Below are 21,503 nucleotides of genomic sequence, written 5' to 3'. Positions count from 1 at the left end.
TATAAGATGTGATATTGTTGGGAAGTTTTGTTCGGGTGTTTGCACGAGGTTTCTGCCGTGGTATTATTATTATTGATTTATGCATATGCGGCGTGACAAGGCGGGCTATATATATATATATATATATATATATATATATATATATATATATATATATATATGTGTGTGTGTGTGTGTGTGTGTGTGTGTGTGTGTGTTGGTTTGCGCATGTGGCGAGACAAGGTGGGAATATTGTTATGCGCGTGCGGCGAGACAAGGCGGGCAATTTACTTATTTATTGTGCACGTGGCGAGACAAGGTGGGCTATGTCGGAGATTGATTTGTGATGACTTGTGATGGCCTGGGGGCATTGTTGTTGTTGATATTTATGATTTGGGACTACGAGGCGGTACTTCGGGAGTGCCCTTTGTTGATATTTCTTTATGGTTGCATTTGCCTTTAGTTATTTTATTTTTCTGTGATATGCAAATTCTTGTGTTCTTCCGTATTGTATTATTTGATTTTATTATGTGTTTTGTATTCCTTATTGTATTGTATTGGCTTTGGCTCTTTGTACAAGACTCTGCGAATTTGTGTTTATGGTGTTTACTAATTTTCGAGATTTGAGTTGTTTCTAACAGTGTTTTAAAAAGTGTGGGCATAAGGCGAGGCGTTTTACATATGCCTCAGCGGGGCGTAAGCCCCATAGGTATTTAATTTTTAATATCTTATAAAATAATATAATGAAAGTAAATATTTATAAACAGGTAAAATTGCATAAAAATTAAAGAAAACTATATATATGTGTGCTCCATCCCCACAAAAAACTAATCAAAACAATCTATTATACGTTACTTACAAGCACAAGTAATTTGAGTTTAAAAGAATAAAGTTTTCTATATGGAGGAACAAAAATGATGATTAACCTGTAATTTAAACTTTGGATTTGCTGCTATGAAGAATAATGTAGTTTTCTTTGTATTTGTAAAAAAAATATTCGTTGCATTTGGGAGATATTAGGAGACTAGCGGAAAAGATGAAAAATTGGGAAAACCATGAATTAGGGCTTAAATCAATAAAAAGGGTCTTTACTTTTAAATTTAATACTTTTTAGTTCCTTTTTAAACCTTTTGAGTAATTACCAAACTGACTTTTGAGAATTTGGGTATTATATGAAGGACTAATTCAACAAATTTTATTTTAATTTGAAAAAGTCTCTGGGCGTACGCCCCAAATTGCGGGGCATACGCCTCTTGAGACTTTCGCCCCATACCATTGCCCCGGGGCTCGCCCCAGAAATGCCTTTTAAAATAGTGGTTTCGAATAAAAGAAATTTCTATTATGTTTTAATTTAATTAATTTTACATCCAAATTAGTAGTCATCGGATGCTTCATTTTAATTGAAATATCATTTTCTTCACCCAAACGAGTTAAAAAATAAACTCATTTCTTTGATGATTTCTTACTTGGTTTAAAAATTATAAACTTACTTTATTGAAAATAAATTGATCATGAGAATCTTATATACATTGATATATTGGCACGTGAATTGTTCGTGCAGTTGTGATATGCAATGTGGGCACGAGGTGTCGTGGTTAAATAATGATGATATTTGGCACGTGAGTTGTCTGTGCAGTTGTGATAGAGAAATTGGCACGAGGTGCCGTGAAAATATGAAAGTGGGTTGAGACCCATATTTTATGATTTTGAAATGTTGTGTCGCAGGGTGACTTATTCGAAAGAGATTTACTTGAAAGAATTTGGAAGAGATTTATTTGAAAGAATTTTATTTGAAAGATATTTATTTGAAGGAAAGAGATTTATTTGAAAGTATTATATCCTGAAGATTTTTATTTGAAAAACATGTAGGCGAAAGATTTATATTGTAAGTATTGATTAATTGGTTGTACTTGTATTCATTATTTGTTGTGCAATATTTATGGTGTTCTTGTCGCCCTACTGTGTATATCACTAGTTGATTATTGTTGTCATCATTGTTATTTGTTTCCTATTATTTTTGCATATTATATTGTACAAGTTATTAGACTAGTGAGTGTCTCGACTGTACCTCGTCACTACTCCACTGAGGTTAGTCTTGATACTTACTGGGTACCGACTGTGGTATACTCATACTACACTTCTGCACATTTTTGTGCAGAGCCAGGTGTTGGAGATATCGGACTCCGACAGAGTTAAAGTGTGATCGCAAGGATTCAAGGTAGAGCTGCTTGGTCGTCGCAGTCCCTTGGAGTCTTTCCATTTTATTGTATTGTTAATTATTAATCAAACAGTATTGAGTATTCGATCCTTGAGATCATTCCATGTATTCAGTTAGATTTAGTGACTCAGTATTACCAATCTTGGGAGGTTGTTATATTTGTAATTATTTCCGCTGTTAGTTTCTATATATAAAAAAATTAGCTTGAATTGCATTAAAATCGGCTTACTTAGTCTTAGAGACTAAGTGCCATCATGACGCATGTGGTGGGATTTTGGGTCGTGACAAGTTATATCAGAACCCTAGGTTCATAGGTTCTACGAATGACGAACAAGTCTAGTAGAGTCATGCGGATCGGTACGAAGACGTCTGTACTTATCCTCGAGAGGCTACAGAACTGCTAGAAAATTTCCACTTCTTTCATTCCTGTCGTACAGATTTGTTGATTGTGGAATTTGAGCATTTGTATCTCTATTCTCTCACATATGGTGAGGACACATGCTACCGGGTCAACTGAACAGGCACCCGCACATATGGCTAGGTCTGCAAGAGGCCGGGGCCGAGGTAGAGGCCGAGGAAGGGCACTTGTCGCGACTAGAGCACCTGTCAGAACAGCAGTTGAGAAGCCGCCAATAGCTCCAGTTTGGGGATAGGTACCAGAAACACATGTTGTCACCGTCGGACTCCAGGAGAATTTAGCACAGTTCTTGAGTATGTTTGGCACATTAACTCAGGCGGGATTGATCTATGTTGCACCAAATATTTCGCATATTGGGGGAGTAGCTCAGACTCCTACCACGACTCCAGAGGAGCAGGTTCATATTGGTCAGGTCCCGGGTATAGTACCGGTACAACCTGTTATTCTAGTTTAGCCTGAGGTCAGGCCAGAGGCATCAGAAGAGGAACAAAAGAGACTTGAGAGGTTTATAAGGTATAGTCCACCTACATTCAGTAGCACAGCTTCAGAGGATGCCCAGGGATTTCTAGAAAGGTGTCACCATATTCGCCGCACCATGGGTATTGTGGAAGTGAGCGGAGTATCCTTTACTACATTTCAACTGTCAGGCGCAGCGTATCAGTGGTGGCAAATCTATGAAAAAGGTAGACCAGCCGATGCAACACCACCAATTTGGGCTCAATTTTTGGAAATGTTCTTGAAAGAGTTTGTTCCGCAGACTCTCCGAGATGCGTGGCGCATAGAGTTTGAACGGTTGCGTCAAGGCACTATGACAGTGTCAGAATATTCTATCAGGTTCAGTAAGTTAGCCCGTCATGCACCTATCTTAGTTTCTATAGTTATAGAGAGAGTTCTCAGATTCATTGAGGGGCTCGATTATTATCTTGAAATATGCATGGCTCGAGAGTTGCAGACTAACATTCCATTTCAGCAAGTAGTAGAGACTGCCAGGATGTTAGAACATGCTCGAATTAAGGAGAAGGAGTCTAAGGAGGCCAAAAGGTCTCGGAACTCTGTAGGATTTAGTAGATTCTACTCTACAGTTATGACTCATCATGGCGGAGGCTCGGGCAGTCGGTCAGCCTAGTCCGCAATTCAGAGTACTCATAGTGCTCCAGTTAATACTTTTAGTGCACCACCAACACAAGATTCTTAAGTGGTTATTTTAGTTATCCGGCACAGACTCAATATGAGCAACCGAACCTGCAGAGGGTTTGTTATCAGTGTGGTGATACTAGGCACATCATGAGGTATTGTCCCAGACTTGGTAGAGCTAGATTTCATCAGAATACTCAGGCTACAAGCTCTATTCCAGTTACTACTCCACATGCACAGTCAGTTAAAGGTAGAGGACATGCGGGTAGAGGGAGCCCTAGAGGGGGAGGCCCGACCCGTTGATATAATTGATATGGTATGGCTGAGGCTTCTACATCAGATGGTGTCATTATAGGTACAATCATTTTTTGTTAAAAAGGAATATTTTTCCTTAGTTTGATTATGTTCTGAGTATCGAGGCGAGTCCTCCTATTATGCTCCACTTATAAATGAAGGAACACCGCTGTAATCACCTGGACCACGAGGCCTCTTAGCCTCTCTCTCTCTCCACGTTCCTGGCTACGAACCATCTATATCTGCTGAGCAATGCCCACTACCTCATCAAAAGTAGAACCAGATACTCTCTCCCTAGTCATAAGTAATCACAGATGATATGAGGCCATCAATGCACCTCTTAATCCTCTTCCTATCAGTGGGAACCAACCAGACTGCATGACAAGCCAACTCAGAAAATCTCATCTCGTATCGCATCACAAACATATCACCCTGGCGAAGCTGCTCAAACTGTTTGCGCAGCTCTTCTCTACGGGACTGAGGTACGAACTTCTCCAAAAAGACCACGGAGAACTGATGCCAAGTAAGGGGTATTGCGCCAATAGGCCTACGTCTCTCGTAAGTCTCCCACCATCTGAGTGCAGACCCATAAAACTGAAAAGTAGTGAATGAGGCCCCACTGGTCTCCAGAATACCCGTTTTCTGAAGCATCCGTTGACACCTATCCAGAAAATCCTGAACATCCTGTGACTCAGTACCGCTAAATGGTGGAGGTCGAAGCCTCTTAAATCTCTCAAGCCTCCTCTGCTCATCATCTGCCATAACAGGAACTACCGGGGCCTGAGCAGCTACAGCCGGCTGGGCTGGTAGTGCTCCCGGTATCTGAAGTCCATGTACTACCTGGTCTGGAGTATGGGCAACAGGGGTGTGAGTACCTCCCCCATCCTGAGAAGTAGCAGGTGCGGCCTGAGCCAAAACCACCTGAGCAAGACCAGTGCAGGCTGCCAATATCTGAGCCAAAGTCTCCTGAATGCTTGCAATCTCAATGGGCACAGCTGGTGCCTGAGCTGATCCTGTCGGCTCAACTATATTTGGAATTTTCTCCTGAGCTGGAATTACTGGTGGTACTACAGGTGTTGTTCTAACTGTGGTACGAGCTACACCTCGACCTCTATCTCGGCCCCGGCCTCTCGCAGCTCTAACTGGTGGCACTGGTGGTTGACATCCGATCCAGTAGTACGTGTCCTTACCATCTGTGAGAGAATAGATTAACAGAAATTTAGTTTCCGGAATTAACAAATTCGCACGATGGAATACAAGAAAGTGAAGTTTTCCTACGGTTTCTACAGCCTCTCGAAGATAAGTACAAACGTCTCCGTACCGATCCGCAAGACTATACTAAACCTGCTCATGACTCATAAGACCTATGTAACCTAGGCTATGATACCAACTTGTCACGACCCAAAATCGCACCTGTCGTGATGGCGCCTATCTCAATACTAGGCAAGCCAAAAATCTCAATAAACCACAATTTCTCTCAAGATTGAAATTATAGCATTTAAATACAATACAAACACTCCCCAAAATCTGGTGTCACTGAGTACATGAGCATCTAATATGAATACAAGTCTGAAAAATATAGTCTATAATAGTCTGAGACCAAATACAGTGAACAAAGAGACAGAGAGGCTCCAAAGGATAGTCCGTAGCAAGGTTGGCAAGCTCCTTTCCCTTGCATTAGCTACTCCATTTCCTATTATAGTAATTATAAACATGAAACTCCACTAACAGTTTTCTAGCTGAATACTAGAATCTCTAACCAGATACCATGTAAGATTTTAAGCCAATTGTATATAAACACACACGCACACATACTTTAAGTCTGAAGCAGTGAGTGTGCCAGTATCTAAGCTAACATATCACCTTGTATTTCAAACCAAAATTTCTCGGACCTTATTTATGTGTGTATCCTTGTTATATATGGTGATTGAGATTGGGATAGGAAGAGAGAAAGAGTGAAGCAAGTAATGGTAAAGAGCACGCTAATTTTACTCTAAGGCACGCCAAGAATAATATTTCTTCCTTTGTACGGGGGGGGGGGGGGGGAGTTTCCAATATGAAGTTATTACCAGGGCTAATTTTCTTAACTTGGTGACACATATTTTTCATGTCCCAAGTTATTACATTTCACTTCTTGAACCTTACATTAAGTGATCTTCCTCGACATATTTAAATGTATTCTTTTATAACTACTAAAAATAGGGCGACCGAAAACCAATCGATTCATGGTGGTCGGTAATCGTATGGTCGATAGAGCCGACCGACTGACTTCGTGAATACAAGACTTCAGGATATCTTGGAGCTATTGGGCCTCAAATATCGAGCCAGAACCTATATGTGAATATTTAATAATTAAATCTTGTATAATTATGAAAATTAATTATTTAATTTACAAACAAGCATATAAAATAATAAAACTAACAAGTAAAATAATAAAACTAACATATTAAAATAAAATAATGTAATTAATATTGTTTAATTTATAGTAGATGACATGGAGGTTCCGCCTTTGCATTCCGAACCTGCCAGCCTGGAGCTACTGTTGTTACAGGGCGATCATAGGTCGTCCCACATATCAGAGGGACAGTTACTGGCCCAGAAGTTCCGCGCTAGGAGAGTAGACGACATGTGGGGCTTTCTCAGGGACCACCCTCTCCATCCTCGTATAATCAGACGCCTCCAGGATATGTGTTTTTATAGGATTGTGGAGATCAACCGGCTGCAACTCGATTGGTCGTTGATCATGGCCTTGATAGAGCGGTGGCTACCGGAGACGCACATATTCCATTTGCCCATTAGCGAGGCCACCATCGCACTGCAGGACATGGAGGTCATGTATGGGCTGCCCGTTGATGGACACCCTGATGCTCTGCCGCATGCCACGAGAGAGCAGACAGGTTTGCACTACCTGGACATGCTGCAGCGGCTCACCGGTTTACTGCTACCGGAGGAGACTGCACTAGTTGGGGCCAGTCTTCTGTAGTTGACGACTGTCTGACAGCATTTGGAGGCATTGCACCCTGATATCACAGACGATACACTAGAGCTTCATATTCACTGGCACACGAGGTTGCTGCTACTCCTTATGGTTGGAGGGATTTTGTTCCCGAACACTTCGGGGAACCTAGTCAGCTTGAGATTTCTTCATCATCTTGAGCGGCTAGATGATTTACCCCAGTACAGCTGGGGTGCTTCTATTCTCGGCTACTTATACAGGCAGTTGCCGGGCGAGCATGGGCACCCAATGTGACGTTGCTAGATTTTTGCTGCTGATACATGTGAAAACATATTCGAATACTCTATTCATTATAACATACCCAGTAAAAATATACCTTAAATTTTACGTCCACTTTGTATGTTAGGTTTGGGCCTGGGAGCGGTTCCTGTAGTTGCAGCCACCTCTACCACCATTAGCTCCGGTTGCACCACCTCCGTCTCTCCCTCTAGCTAGGAGGTGGGTTGATAGGCGGGGATATGGACGAGAGTACGAGGCTCTACATAATCTCCCCTTGTGCAGGGATTTGTTGGATTTGCTGGAGGGCGCACAGGTAAATGTATACCTAAGTTTACTTGGCCTGGCTTCATATATGTTGCGTATACTCACGTTTTTTGTTGTTACTTAATAGTTCATTTGGAGGCCATACAGCGACGAGCTAATAGCTAGTTTGCCCGATTATTGCTCGGCTGGCCGAATTATGTGAAGCTTTTCCGTCCCGTTGATGTGCCTTGATATTGTAGAGCATCATGTCATCGGGCGAGTACTTCGCCAGTATAGCCGCCCATAGCTTGTACCGCCACCGCCTTCCTGGCATATCACACATTACCAGCGGGATGATCATTGTAGGGTGAACCAGACATATGGCATGGCTAGAGGTGCAGATCGATACTTGGGACTAGTGACATGACCTAATTCTGCGCCCTCTCCACCTGACCGGACGGAGATTGAGCATGATTATATGGGCTGGTACCGCAATGTTACCCGACCTTTCTTCGGGAATCCTTTTTATCGCGCTGGCGGTCGATACGTTCCATACGCCGGGAGGCACGTGGCACTGGTATGTTATTTGATATACTTACTTATAACGTTAACCTAGCGTTCCGTAATTTATATTTTACATATTGAGCAGGCTATTAGCCTACATCTGTTCCAGCAGTTGGGACTGTAGATACAACAGCATACTGGCAAGGGAGCATCCGCTTTGCACGAGTATGGCCGGTAGGTTACCGATCTGGCTTCCAGGACATTGAGGCGATCCCGAGATGATGAGCGATTAGGATACGAGGCTATGTATGTGGCGCCAGAGTAGTACCATCGTGGGACACAAGTGGGGCCGGAACATGGTCAATGTGGCAGGCATGCCCCACGAGGTAGGGGTGTCCCACGAGGTTGTGGGGGTCGGCAAGGAGGTGGTCCCCAGCAAGGGGGCGTTGAGGCACCGGTTGAGGATATTAGAGTTGATCAGCCGGGTGACCTCCATGAGCCAGACCACTCTCACAGGAGCATGCCGTCATTCAACCTTCAGCTTCATCTCACTCCAAGGACTTGCAGGTGACCCCGTCCGCTCCATTGTTGATCGCAGGCACGACCATTACGCGAGAGGATTGGGATCTGCATTTTCCTAATCTTCCAGGCCCATCGACCGTTGTTGATGATCGGCCGACACGGGATGTGGATAGTGGGCGCCGACTGAGTTATGGCTCATCATCGATAGATGTTGGGGATCTTTCACAGGCACATGTATGCTTGTATTACTATTAAATTTAAATTTGTTTTTATCTCATTGATTAGCCATAAATATCTTTATATATATATTTTTTTTATTAAGGTTCATCTTTGCCCATCACAGAGGCCACTTTGTGCGATACTGACCTGGCTGCGACAGATGATTATATTCAGGAGCCCGACGAGACCATGGTAAGACATTTAAATTTTTGTGACTTAACGCGTACATTACTAATATATATTTCATATACTAAAATATCTTATTATTCTGTAAGTTACTGCTGGACCGACGACCCCTTCTACCGAGCCTGCTAGCCCTACTGATGATCGTGCTGCATCGCATCCTCCAATAAAGAGGCGACGTGATGAGGATGATCCTGATAGCGTAGCCGGGTGGGATGGGATACGCCTCAGGCCAACGACTGCATTAAAGAATACATGATGTGGGACACATTGATTGTTTTTGTATTTTATGTACATATGACATTCAGTAAATAATTGCAACAATTTTTATTGTTTACATTATATGTGCATTATATTTTTATTTCTCCGGTTCTTCGTTATTATAATACTACAACACAAACACAAACATAGCAACTTAACATAATTTAAATTCAGTACAACTAATGAAAATACATGACATGAAAAACATAAAGATAAAATACTACACTCAAGACATACATGTGTTTGTTTAGTCACTACCGCCTATTATTCTCTGCTCCAACCACTTAAATTTCTCTTCCATTTTATTTTTTTCTTCTTCCGCCTCTTTTAGTTTCTCCTGCAATTTCGCAATTTCTCGTTGCATTTCAGAGATCTGGCATTGGTATTCACTGTTCATATTCCAAACATACTGCAAACATGATTTATAGTATTCCTCGTTAATGGGTTCATCATACCATTCCTCAAACATACAATGATTTCCGTCATTGCGTTCAAACCTGTATAGACACATCCAGTATCTGCGCCCACCATTACCATCGGACCAACATGCATTCATAATCGCCGTTTGCCACAATAGCACCTTGGTTGGTCATTGCGTCCAGACATTTGTTAATGCAAGAAAAATGAATAATGTATGGAAAGTTTTGCTATTTGTTATGGTTAAGCGCATATAATAATTAAAATGTGCTAGTTATTTATAGGCGAGACAACCCACATAACGTAGTATTTTACCGCTCTACACTTCGCGTGTTAAAGATTCTTTTGGGTACAATATAACTTTTTCAGAAGATAGCTTTCGCAGGTGAGCAGCTTTTCAGGATGACAAGACAGCACACATAACGTAGTATTTAACCGCATTATGCTTCGCGTGTTAAAGATTCTTTCGGGTAAAATACAGTTTTTCCAAAAGATAGCTTTTGCAGGCGAGCATCTTTTTCAGGTCGACAAGACAATTGTTTTTATTTAAAATGGGTTTATGTTAGATTGTTGTAGTGAAGTATTAATGTTAAATATTAATAATATTTAACAACAATGGAAACATAATTTTATTTCATACATTCTGCAAGATAAATAAGTACATACACTTATTACAACCACATTACGGAAACAAAACACTATGGGTATCCTTGATAGTTGGGCACATTAGAGGAAATTCCACCAGGAGCTGGATTACCACTGCCACCCAAACCAGCTGAAGGACATTTACGATGGTCGTGTCCTGTTTGCGAGCATACGGCACATTTGCGCGCATAAACGGTATCACAAACATCCATTTGGTTTCGTATACGCGTTCCTTTTTGCACTTGTCGTTGATGCAAAAAATCCTTGTTACACACCATTTTAAATGATTCCGGTGGCCAATAATGCTCAGCGCCCATTGGCTGCAACTGCCCACTATTGGTGTTTAAGTATGCAGCAACACTATATTCTTTATCAACGTAGTTGGTTGGCTCTAAACCAGTATGTTGAAAGCACTTGATGGCATGTGAGCACAACATATGGTAGATGGACCTTTTCCCACAAGAGCATAACCTTCTAGATTCATTTACGGTGTGTGTAATATTCCCTCGGTTGTGATGGATAGCGGTGCGAACTTCAAAAATATTTCGCTCGTTGTAATACTGCAAAAATGAATGCCAATGTGCTCACTTCCTGTATTTCTCAAATATTTTCATTGGTATTGGGATAAATTCAACACCCCATTTCATAAATGACGATGCACCTATAGCCCTTTCAACAAACCTCTCCGCCATGAGCTTGAATGACATCTGCACCATGACAGTGACAGGCAATCCTCGTGCAGACTTCAATAACCCGTTGAAAGACTCTGACACATTTGTAGTCATAATTCCCCATTTTCTGTCACCATCCACATGCAAAGTCCACTTTTCAAGTTCATGTTGCATCAACCAACGATAGGCTCCCTCGTCTTCCTTCCTTATAGATTCCACGCGCCTCCTGAATTTACACTCTTGGTAATCTGTTGCAGCCATCCACATTAAATCATGCAAATCCTTGTCGGGATATGCCTTCTGGAAATTGGCTTTCAGGTGCCTCACACCGTAACGGTGATAGGCATACGGTTCCTGCCATGCACGCAAATTCTATACAAAACTTAAAATACCACCATGCCGATCATATATTAGAAAAATACTTGAAAATTGTTTGATAACGTGCTCTTTCAAGTGGTTCAAAAATAATGTCCACATCTCTTAGCTTTGATGGGCACAAATAGCAAAAGCTAAGGGAAATATACTTCCACTAGCATCTACTGCAATGACGATCAACAACTTAATATCATACTTTCCATAGACATGAGTGTCGTCTATGGATATTACTGGACGAAAATGCACAAAACCATCAATTACTGGTTTAAATGCCCAGAACACGTATCTGAATATATATTATGGTATTCTCGGACTCTGCTCAAGCTTCCATTCAACAACAATCCCGGAGTTAAAGTATTGCAATGTGGCCATGTACCTGGGTAGAGATGCAAATGACTTATCTCAGTTACTATAAATAATTTCAAACGCACGTTTGCGCTCGAAAAATGCCTTTCTATTGGTAATGATGCACCGATATTCCTGGTGGATGGATGTAATACAGTCTTTGATCTTGTACCTTATGGACGCTTCAATGTGTGGAATCAAGACAAGAGAAAATAAGTCAACATCCAAATTAAAGTGATTCCTACTGAATGTATCCATTTCACAATTGTGGGTGCCAATGTATTTATCCATAACCCACATATTTATTTTCTTCTTCTTCGCACGCAGCATCTAATTACAATCTGTAAACCATCTATAGCAAACAACCGTGTATACATCCGGAGTTGACTCCCATACCGTCATCTCACGACACTCTTTTATGCTGTACATTTTCACCGCCCTGGTTAGGCGCGCTTTATCACGAAAAAGCATGCCCTTTGATAGCACCGTTGTCTAGACTCATCCCACATTACAGTCCGAATTTCGTTAGTATCTCTTGTGAGGGCATCCACATCCAATATACTTGGCAAATGATCAAGGTAGGAATCTCTCTTGAGTGAAATGGCATGTGGGACTCGTACACTCTTGGTCTAACGGGGGGTGGAGCATGCTCCCTCGTCAAATCAGGTCCAACATTCTCTTCCTCCTCATCATCACCCTCATCAGGGAAGGGTGTGTCATCTACAGACTCATCGGCATTGTTGTCATAATCACTGTTCTCTTCCTCACTCTGTGCATATGCCAGATCCTGATTAAATATGTCATCTTCGAGCAATTGAGTCAGGACATGACGTTCAAGTTGCTCGTTTTCACTGCACAACCAACAAAATAATGAGTTTCTCAAATTGATAAATACTTTACATATATCTATATCACTTCACTTACAAATCGTAATGTGTTGACATCCCCTGATGGACATCATCCTGTTGGTGATGACTCCCGGGTGGACCCCCATGATCCAGCACATCAGAACTAAGTATATTCCAACTGGGCGTTGGTTCATAACTTGTAAAATTCATATCTGGCCGGTATCCCCTGTGAAATATATGTGTATTAATACAAATTCAATACAGCAAAAATAAACATCGTAACACACAGGAAAATTAAAGTTTACCCCTCGTCTTGTGGATCATGTAAAGTAGGAGAGAAATTATTTCCTTGCTCCTCATTCGCCCATGGAGATAAGTTTAGATCAGGCCAAACTCTTTCAGCCGGAACCTGTTCGGCTAAAATTGCTCCAAAATAACAACTCGATGACCGAGGGATATCCCTCTTTTGTGCAACCTCATTATTGCGAACGTCTTCAGCCTTGACGTACATTTCCAACATTTTTATCAAAAGAAATTCTCGGTATTGATCCGAAGTTCTAAAAAAATCACTCAGAGTTTCATCATCCTAGATGTTAAACTCAGCATAACAAGCAACCCCTTGCGGAATGACAGAATACGGATATCTTCCGGTTATTTTAAAGTTCACCAAACGTTTGCTCACACTCATTTTGTTACATAACAACGATACTAATCTATTATACTCCATTGTAAGTGGCAACTTAACATGACACTATGGAGAAAAACTATAGCTTACTGAGTTATTCGCCACCACAATCTCATCCCCCCCAATATAATGAAACCCTAATTCTTCGCTCTTCAGACATTATGACAAAATGCAAAACAACTTAACGAAGAAAAATTTAACAAGACTTGAGAATTTTTCTGCATGAAATTTTACAAAATCCTTAATGTCTTTAAATAAGGTAATGCCCAATCCGGGGGGTCGAATTTTTTTAGGTATAGCGCCTTAAATAAGGGCGCTATACCCATTTGAATTATTGTTATGTCAGTTAAGCGCAAAATAATTATTGGTGGGCCCACAAAATATGTATAGCGCCTTAATAAACAGCGTTATACTTTTCCGTCTTATCAAATTCAAGTATCTATATGTATTTTGGTCACTAACTCTTTTTTCCACCTATTTTTGTGTCTTGAGTCAAAAAAATATATTATTTTGGTCCGTGACTCTATATATTATATATAGCTAGCATTAGCTAGTTAGCTTCTGGAAATGGTGAAAGAATTAATGATGACTTTTGTATCACCACTTACTTGGATAAGTCCTATAACGACAATTGATTTGTTAGTGGTGAAAGTTAAAGTTTACTCTAATTAAATTATGAGTTTATGACATACCTTGCCGTCTCTTGGATTGCTAAAGAATCTATGCCCAGACTATCCTCTTGGAGATATATGCCTATCGATATAGGAAGAGATCTATCGATGAATCCGTGTAGACTATCCTCTATTATGTCCCCTCGAGTCACCTGGGAGCTCATGGGAAGGGGTAAAAAAAATGTACGTAGTAATATTATGAATTTGGCAATGGAGATCAATATATGACAAATAGAGATGGCAAATTCATTGGATCCACAGAATTTTTAAATATATGTAGGACATATGCAGGGGTGGCCCGACGAATTTTGTGGCCTAACGCCAAATTTATGAGGGGCCTTAATTCTTTTTTAAATTTGAAGTCCATTTTTTTTTTATTTTTTTAGATGCAAAGATATTAATAATTTTTTTATAATTATTTTTTTCTAATAATTATTTCTCAATTAGTAATATAGTTAATTTATTTAACCTCTATTCAGACATTATTGAGCTTAGTTAAGATTTTATCAATTTTAATTTCGAAAAACTTCTTTCTGCTGAAGTAACGGTAACATGAGTTATTAACATTATTTTATAAGCAATATAGGCATTTGGAAAAGAATCAAATATTTTTATTTGATTGAGTATATCAATTAAACTATTATCTTCTAAAAGGGTAGCCCGGTGCACTAAGCTCCAGCTATGCGCGGGGTCCGGGGAAGGGTCCGACCACAAGGATCTATTGTACGCAGCCTTACCCTGCATTTTTACAAGAGGTTATTTCCACTGCTCGAACCCGTGACCTCTTGGTCACATGGCAACAACTTTACCAGTCACGCCAAGGCTTCCCTTCAAAACTATTATCTTCTAATTGTACTATTTTCCTTAACACTTTTAATTTAGAAAATAAATATAAACCATCAATATCGGATTGATTATTATGCTTTAAGAAACACTCAAGATTAAGACAGTATTTTTTCCAAATTTCCATTATTTAGTGATCTCAGGTTTTTACGCTAAATAGAAAACAAAAAATATTTGCATATGCTTCGAATTGTTCAAATCTATTTTGAAGTGAAAAATAGTCTTGTCTACTATATATAAATAGTAATGAACTCTGAAGGACTCTTCAAGAGATTTCAATATCAATGTTCACGTCAAATTATTATTTTCTATATATCACACGTTAGCATCCTCAGACTCAGCACCACTAAATGATGGAGGTCATAGCCTCCCAAATCTCTCAAGTCTCATCTGCTCATCATCGGTCATAACGAGGATCACCTGGGCCTGAGCAGCTGCAACCGGCTGGACTGGTGGTGCCCCCGGTATATGAAGTCCCTGCACTACCTGCTATGGAGTATGAGTAACAGGGGTATGAGTACCTCCCCCGACCTGAGAAGTGGCAGGTGCGTCCTGAGCCGAAACCACCTAAGCAAGGCTAGTGCAAACAGTCAAAATCTGAGCTAAAGCCTCTTGAAGGCCTAGAATCACAATAGGCACAGCTGGTGCCTGAGCTGGTCCTATCGGCTCATCTATATCAGGAATCTGCTCCTGAGCTGGAGCAACTCGTGGTGCTACAGGTGTTGCTCCAACTATTGGACGAGCTACACCTTGACCTCTACCTCGGCCCCGGCCTCTACCATGGCCCCGACCTCTCGCAGCCCTAACTGGTGGCACTGGTGGTTGACCGTCCGATCTTATAGTACATGTCCTCACAATCTGTGCGAGAATAGAATAACAGAAAATTAGTTTTTGGGATCAACAATTTTGCACGACAGAATACAAGAAACTGAAAATTTCTTAAGGGTTCGGCAGCCTCTCGAAGATAAGTACAGATGTCTCTGTACCGATCCATAAGACTCTACTAAACCTACTCATGACTCGTTAGACCTATGTAACCTAGGCTCTGATACCAACTTGTCATGACTCAAAATCCTAACCTGTCATGATGGCGCCTATCTCATTATTAGGCAAGTTGACAACCTCAATAAATCACAATTTCTTTCAAGTTTGAAAACATAATATTTAAATCCAGTGAAAAAATAAATCCCAAAAATACATATATATAAATACACTCCTAAAACATAGTGTCACCGAGTAAATGAGAATCTAAATGATATCAAAGTCTGACTGATAAAAATATTATCTGAAAATATAGAACAGTACAATAACTGAAAGGAAAAGAGTCAAGGTCAGCGGATGCCAGGCAGCTACCTTGATAGTCTCCAACCGATAAAACTCTGAGATCTAACAGTCGTCTTGTCCGGAAGCACCTGGATCTACATACGAGGTGCAGAGTGTAGTATGAGTACAACCAACTCAATAAGTAACAAGACTAACCTTTGGGATGAAAATAGTGATGAGCTCAGCAGGTCTAGTCCAGTATAAAAATAACAGTACAGAAATGTAGGCATGCTTTCAAATTCAACAGTTAAACTCGGTACTTTATATGGCCAATCCAGCCCAGGGAAGATCCATCCCATATATATACACATCAACTACCAGTCAGTGACTTAGTACCGTATAAGTCCAATCCAGCCCAGGGATAAATTTATCCCCAAATATATATGACTAGGACAATATCCATGTCCAGAGAAAATTCATCACAATTATAAATCAATAAGGCAAATCCATGTCCTGGAAAGTCCATCCCGAACATATATAAATAAGGCAAGTCCATACCCTGGAAAGTCCATCCCGAAAATAAATTATCTACGCTCACTGTGGGGGGGTGCAGACTTCGGAGGGGCTCCTTCAGCCCAAGCGTGATATAAAGCCGATATGGCCTGCTGTAGGCGGGCAGCCCCATTCCATATAATAGTAATATATATAAAGCCGATATGGCCTGCTGCAGACGGGCAGCCCCGATCCCATGGATATCCTCACATTTATGAACTTGACTGATTATGAAATATACCTTTTTAAAGCAATTAAATTCAACAGCAATACGACCATGTGGGTCCCAAAATACCGGTGCGTATCCAAATCATGATCTTTAATACGAGTTTCAGCTCAATTTCCTGACACGTGAAGGATATGCGAATAATAACATGATTCTTTAATTTTTTACAACTTCACAGGATTTATTCAAGTCGCAAATTCTATGGTGCACGTCCGCACGCTCGTCACCCATCATGTGCGTCACCTCCAAACAATTTATATAAGACCAAATTTGGGGATTCATATCCTGAGAACCAAGTTTAGAAGTGTTACATACCTCAATCCGTGTAATTCTTTACTCTGCTATGCTTGTGCCTCACGAATCAGTCTCCAAACGCCTCGAATGTAGTCATAATTAATTTGATTCAGTCAATGCAAATTATAGGAATTAATTACATATAAAAATATTAAATTTTCCAACAAAATCCGAAATCGCACCCAAATATCGCATGTGGGGATCACGTCTCGGAACCCAACAAAAGTTACAAAATATGAACGCTCATTCAACCACGAGTGCAACCATATAAATTTTACCAAATTCCGACATTAACTCGACCCTCAAATCTTCAAATTAAACAAAGAGAGTTTCTAAATTTTCCAACTTAATTCACCAATTAAATGTTTAAAACAACCATGGATTCGGGTAATTTAACCAATATTGAGTTAAGAATACTTATTCCGTTATTTTTCTTGAAAATCTCCCGAAAATCACCTCTTCCCGAGCTCTAGTTTGTCAAAAATGGAAAATGGGACAAAGTCCCATTTTCAGAACTTAAAGTTTTTGTCCAGGCGTTTCTTCTTCGCGGACGCGACAGCTCCCTCATGTTCGCGAAGAACATTTTTGTGCTGCCCGTATTTTCTCATTCGAGAATGCGAGCCCGGTCTCGTGAACGCGAAGACCAATTTCCCCCAGGTCAGCTTTCCCTTTCGCAAATGCGAGGCCTGGATCGCGAATGCGTAGCTTTGCCCCTCGACCTTTCGCGAACGCGTTCCCCCTGTCACGAACGCGAAGCACAAAATGGGCCAGTCCGAATTTCCTCTTTGCGAACGCAAGACTCCCCTCGCGAACGTGATGAAGGAAACCAGATACAGGCATCAGAAAATTCCAGTAGTTGTTTAAGTCCAAATTTCGATCCGTTAATCATCCGAAACTCACCCAAGGCCCCTAGGACCTCAACCAAATACACCAACAAGTCCTAAAATTTATACGAACTTAGTCGAAACCTCAAATCATATTAAACAACGTTAAAATCAGAAATCACACCCCAATTCAAGCTTAACGAAAACTAACGAATTTCAACTTCTACATTCGATACCAAAACCTATCAATTCAATTCCGATTGACCTCAAATTTTGCACACAAGTCATAAATGACATAACGGAGCTATGAAAGTTTTTAGAACTGGATTCCGACTCCAATATCAAAAAGTCAACTCCCCGGTCAAACTTTTAAACTTAAATTTGTATTTTAGCCATTTCAAGCCTAATTTAGCTACGTACTTTCAAATACTTTTTCGAACACGCTCCTAAGTCCAAAATCACCATATGGAGCTATTGAATTCATCAAAACTTTATTCTGAGGTCATTTACACATAGGTCGATATCCATCCAACCTTTTCAGCTTAAGTTTTAAACTTTGGAACTAAGTGTTCCCATTCATTCCAAGACCTCATCGGACCCGAACCAATTACCCCGGTAAGTCATATAACAAATGTAAAGCACAAATTGAGCAGTAAATGGGGGAATATGGCAGTAATACTCAAAACGACCAACCGGGTCGTTACAAGATGAATTACTTAACATACTCATAACCATGTCCATTAATATACGATTACGTCTTTCTGTCACACCATTTTGTTGTAGTGTGCCAAACATTATATATTGAGCACATATGCCACGTTTTTCAAGAAATTTAGCAAACGGACCAGGGTGTTGTCCAGTTTCGTCATATCCTCCATAATACTCACCACCTCTGTCTGATCTAATTATTTTTACTTTTATGTGTAGTTGTCTTTCAACCTTATTAATAAATACCTCTAAGGAATTCACTGCTTGAGATTTGTCATGCAACAAATAGACATATCCATAAAGTAAAAAGTCATCAATAAAGGTGATAAAATATATTTCCTTACTGAAAGGAGTGATATCAAAAGGACCACACATATCAGTGTGTATAATTTCAAGATGCTGAGTGCTTCTCATGGCTCCTTTCTTTGTATGTTTTGTTGATTTTCCTTTAATACAATCCACACAAATATTAAGGTCCGTAAAATCCAAATATGGAATGATTTCATTCTTAACTAACCTTTCTAGTCTTTCTTTGGATATGTGACCTAAATGTTTATGCCACAAGTAAGCTGAATGTTCATTCACCAAACTACGTTTGGCTCCAACATTATGATGCAGAGTTAAGAGGGTTTCGGCAAACAGAATATTAAGGTTCAATTTGTATAAATTATCACAAATAATACAATAACAAATAAGATGATTATGCTTAAAAAAACTGAAATATCCATTGCCAAAATTTAAAAAATATCCAGCATTATCCAACTTAGACAAGGAAATTAAATTTCTTGAAAGAAAAGGTACATAAAAAGTTTCAAACAAGTCTAAGTGATGCCCAATATCTAGGATTAAACGATAAGTCATGATACCTTCAACTGGATCCTTCACTCTATTCCCCATATACACAAATATTTCATTCCGATTTATGGTCTGGGTTGTAAGGAATCCCTGCATCGTATAAGAAACATGAACAGTAGAATCAGAGTCAATCCACCAAGTATTATTATAAGGAACTTCAGTTAAATTTGATTCGAGACACGTAAAAGCACAAGGCTTACCTTTCATCTTGAACCAAGCCTTACGTTTCAGGCAATCTTTCTGAAAGTTTCCAGGTTTTCCATAGAAAGGACACTTATCATTCTTGTGTTCTTTCTTACGTACTTGAGATGGAGACTCATTAACATTATGTTGGCTTTGTTTAACCTTTCCATTTTTCTTTCCTTTCTTTTCAGCTCCTTGATGGCCTACAAGGTTTATGGAGTGGGTTCCTTGATTCTTCAGCCTTGTTTCCTCTTGAACCAGCATTCCGTGTAGTTCATGCACGTTCCATTTATCTTTCATGGTATTGTAGTTCATTTGGAAAGGGCCATACTCATAGGTTAATGAGTTAATAATGAATTAAACAAGGAAATTCTCATCCACTTCTATTCCCAAAGTCTTAAGTCTTGCTGCTATATTTGTCATTTCAATGACATGCTCATGCATGGTACGCGAACCATCAAATTTCATGGTGGTTAAAATACCCATTAGTGTCCCGGCAAGAGACTTGTCAGTAGTTTGGGATCATTCTTCTACAAGTTTCAGAAGTTCTTTCGTGCTTTCAGTTTTGGGAAGAGAACTCTTAATGTTGCCCGGAATATTCATTCGCATAAACATTAGGCTTAGTCTGTTAGACCTGTCCCAGTGCTTAAAATAAGACCTTTTTTCAGCACTGCTAGTTTTAGTAATAGCAGTTAATCTCTCAGTATAAAGTGCAACATCAAGATCTAAAACTCCAAGATGAAATTTGATTTGTTCGCACCAATCTGAGAAGTTGAGTCCATTAAAGGTCTTACCAAAAGCAGAGTGTGAATGAAGAGCAAGTGCTGCAAATAAAATATGCTCATTTGTTAATGCTTTGAATTAAAAATTAAATATACTGTTAGATTCAGAGTTTATGTATTATTAAATGTATATTAATGTCCTCCTTTGGGCGAAACGTCAAAATACAACTTTAGACATTATGATGCTTAAATATTTTAACTTAATTCGATAATTTTTAATGCATCAATTAGTAATACTTACTATCTTTGGATATATTTAAATAAAACTAATAGCACATCCAAATTATTGACTTAATGTTCGATGATAAAAGAACAAACGATTAACCTTTGGGTGATCCGTATATGTCTTATAACCAAGAACTTTAGGTTACCCATAATTTATTATATCATTTATAAGCATCAAATTTTATGGGTAATTGAGTATAGATTCAATCGTTATTTGTAATTAAGTATTCATAAAAATTCGATCACTTTGGTGATTAATAAATCTAACGTAATAATTCCCAAGAAGATAAAGAAAATAATAATTTTCTTTTAAGTTTCAGTTACTGTACAATATAGGAACAAACATTTCGAAACATAGCAGTAGACTGATGAAACACAACATCAAGCAAATTTATCCATTTACTGATGATTCAAATTTGATTCAACTATAACCAAGTATTTTTTTAATTTAATATATTATGAGTCCATAGTCATAAGAAGAATCCAGAATAGGCATGTAGATAAAGATACAAAGTATAATCCCAATATAACTCTATTTAAGGAATAACAGGTCTATTCAAGGTCTAAGGCCAAAAGCTTTTACTTTAACATCACAAGTTAAAACCCTCAACCTTAAAGGATCCACAAAGATTATGTTCCCAATTATGTGGATGAAAATGGGGAATCATTCAACATTAATCATCAAAGATGGAAAACATAATGGACACATAAATTAATTGTCCTTTGCAGAATCTTATGAACCTTTGAAATACTTTTTAATTCAATCAGTATCAGAAACAATCAAGTCGCATACTCAGTCGTAAAGAAAGCATCAATTTTAATAGAAAATCATAAGTTCCTAAACATTGCGTTCTTGATACCACATGTAAGGATTTTTCATG

At 39.4% G+C, this 21,503-nt stretch overlaps 2 protein-coding genes across 2 annotated transcripts; one reads left to right on the top strand and one right to left on the bottom strand.

Moving 5' to 3' along the window:
* The first annotated feature begins 6,537 nt into the window (after positions 1-6,537).
* LOC138897831 (serine/threonine-protein phosphatase 7 long form homolog) lies at positions 6,538-7,026 on the top strand. The gene has a single exon (XM_070183849.1). The coding sequence runs from the start codon at positions 6,538-6,540 to the stop codon at positions 7,024-7,026; it is 489 nt and encodes a 162-aa protein (XP_070039950.1).
* A 3,250-nt stretch (positions 7,027-10,276) lies between these two features.
* On the bottom strand, positions 10,277-14,080 carry LOC138896902 (uncharacterized). Its single transcript, XM_070182505.1, has 3 exons — positions 12,817-14,080; positions 12,588-12,737; positions 10,277-12,514 (listed from the first exon to the last, which is right to left on the bottom strand). Exons 1-3 carry the CDS (start codon positions 13,029-13,031, stop codon positions 12,172-12,174), a joined length of 708 nt encoding a protein of 235 aa, XP_070038606.1. The 5' UTR covers positions 13,032-14,080; the 3' UTR covers positions 10,277-12,171.
* Between the last annotated feature and the right edge of the window lie 7,423 nt (positions 14,081-21,503).

The sequence above is a fragment of the Nicotiana tomentosiformis genome, chromosome 8 (assembly GCF_000390325.3).
Source record: "Nicotiana tomentosiformis chromosome 8, ASM39032v3, whole genome shotgun sequence".
Taxonomy (NCBI): Eukaryota; Viridiplantae; Streptophyta; class Magnoliopsida; order Solanales; family Solanaceae; genus Nicotiana; species Nicotiana tomentosiformis.
This window is presented reverse-complemented; position numbering and strand designations above follow the sequence as displayed.

Excerpts from the sequence above, each read along its gene's own strand:
- LOC138896902 (XM_070182505.1), bottom strand. The coding sequence starts at position 13,031 with ATGTTGGAAATGTACGTCAAGGCTGAAGACGTTCGCAATAATGAGGTT. Across the intron at positions 12,738-12,816 it reads CATGATCCACAAGACGAGGG|GGGATACCGGCCAGATATGA; the intron begins GTAAACTTTAAT and ends TATATTTCACAG. Across the intron at positions 12,515-12,587 it reads ATGTCAACACATTACGATTT|TGAAAACGAGCAACTTGAAC; the intron begins GTAAGTGAAGTG and ends TTGGTTGTGCAG.
- LOC138897831 (XM_070183849.1), top strand. The coding sequence starts at position 6,538 with ATGGAGGTTCCGCCTTTGCATTCCGAACCTGCCAGCCTGGAGCTACTG.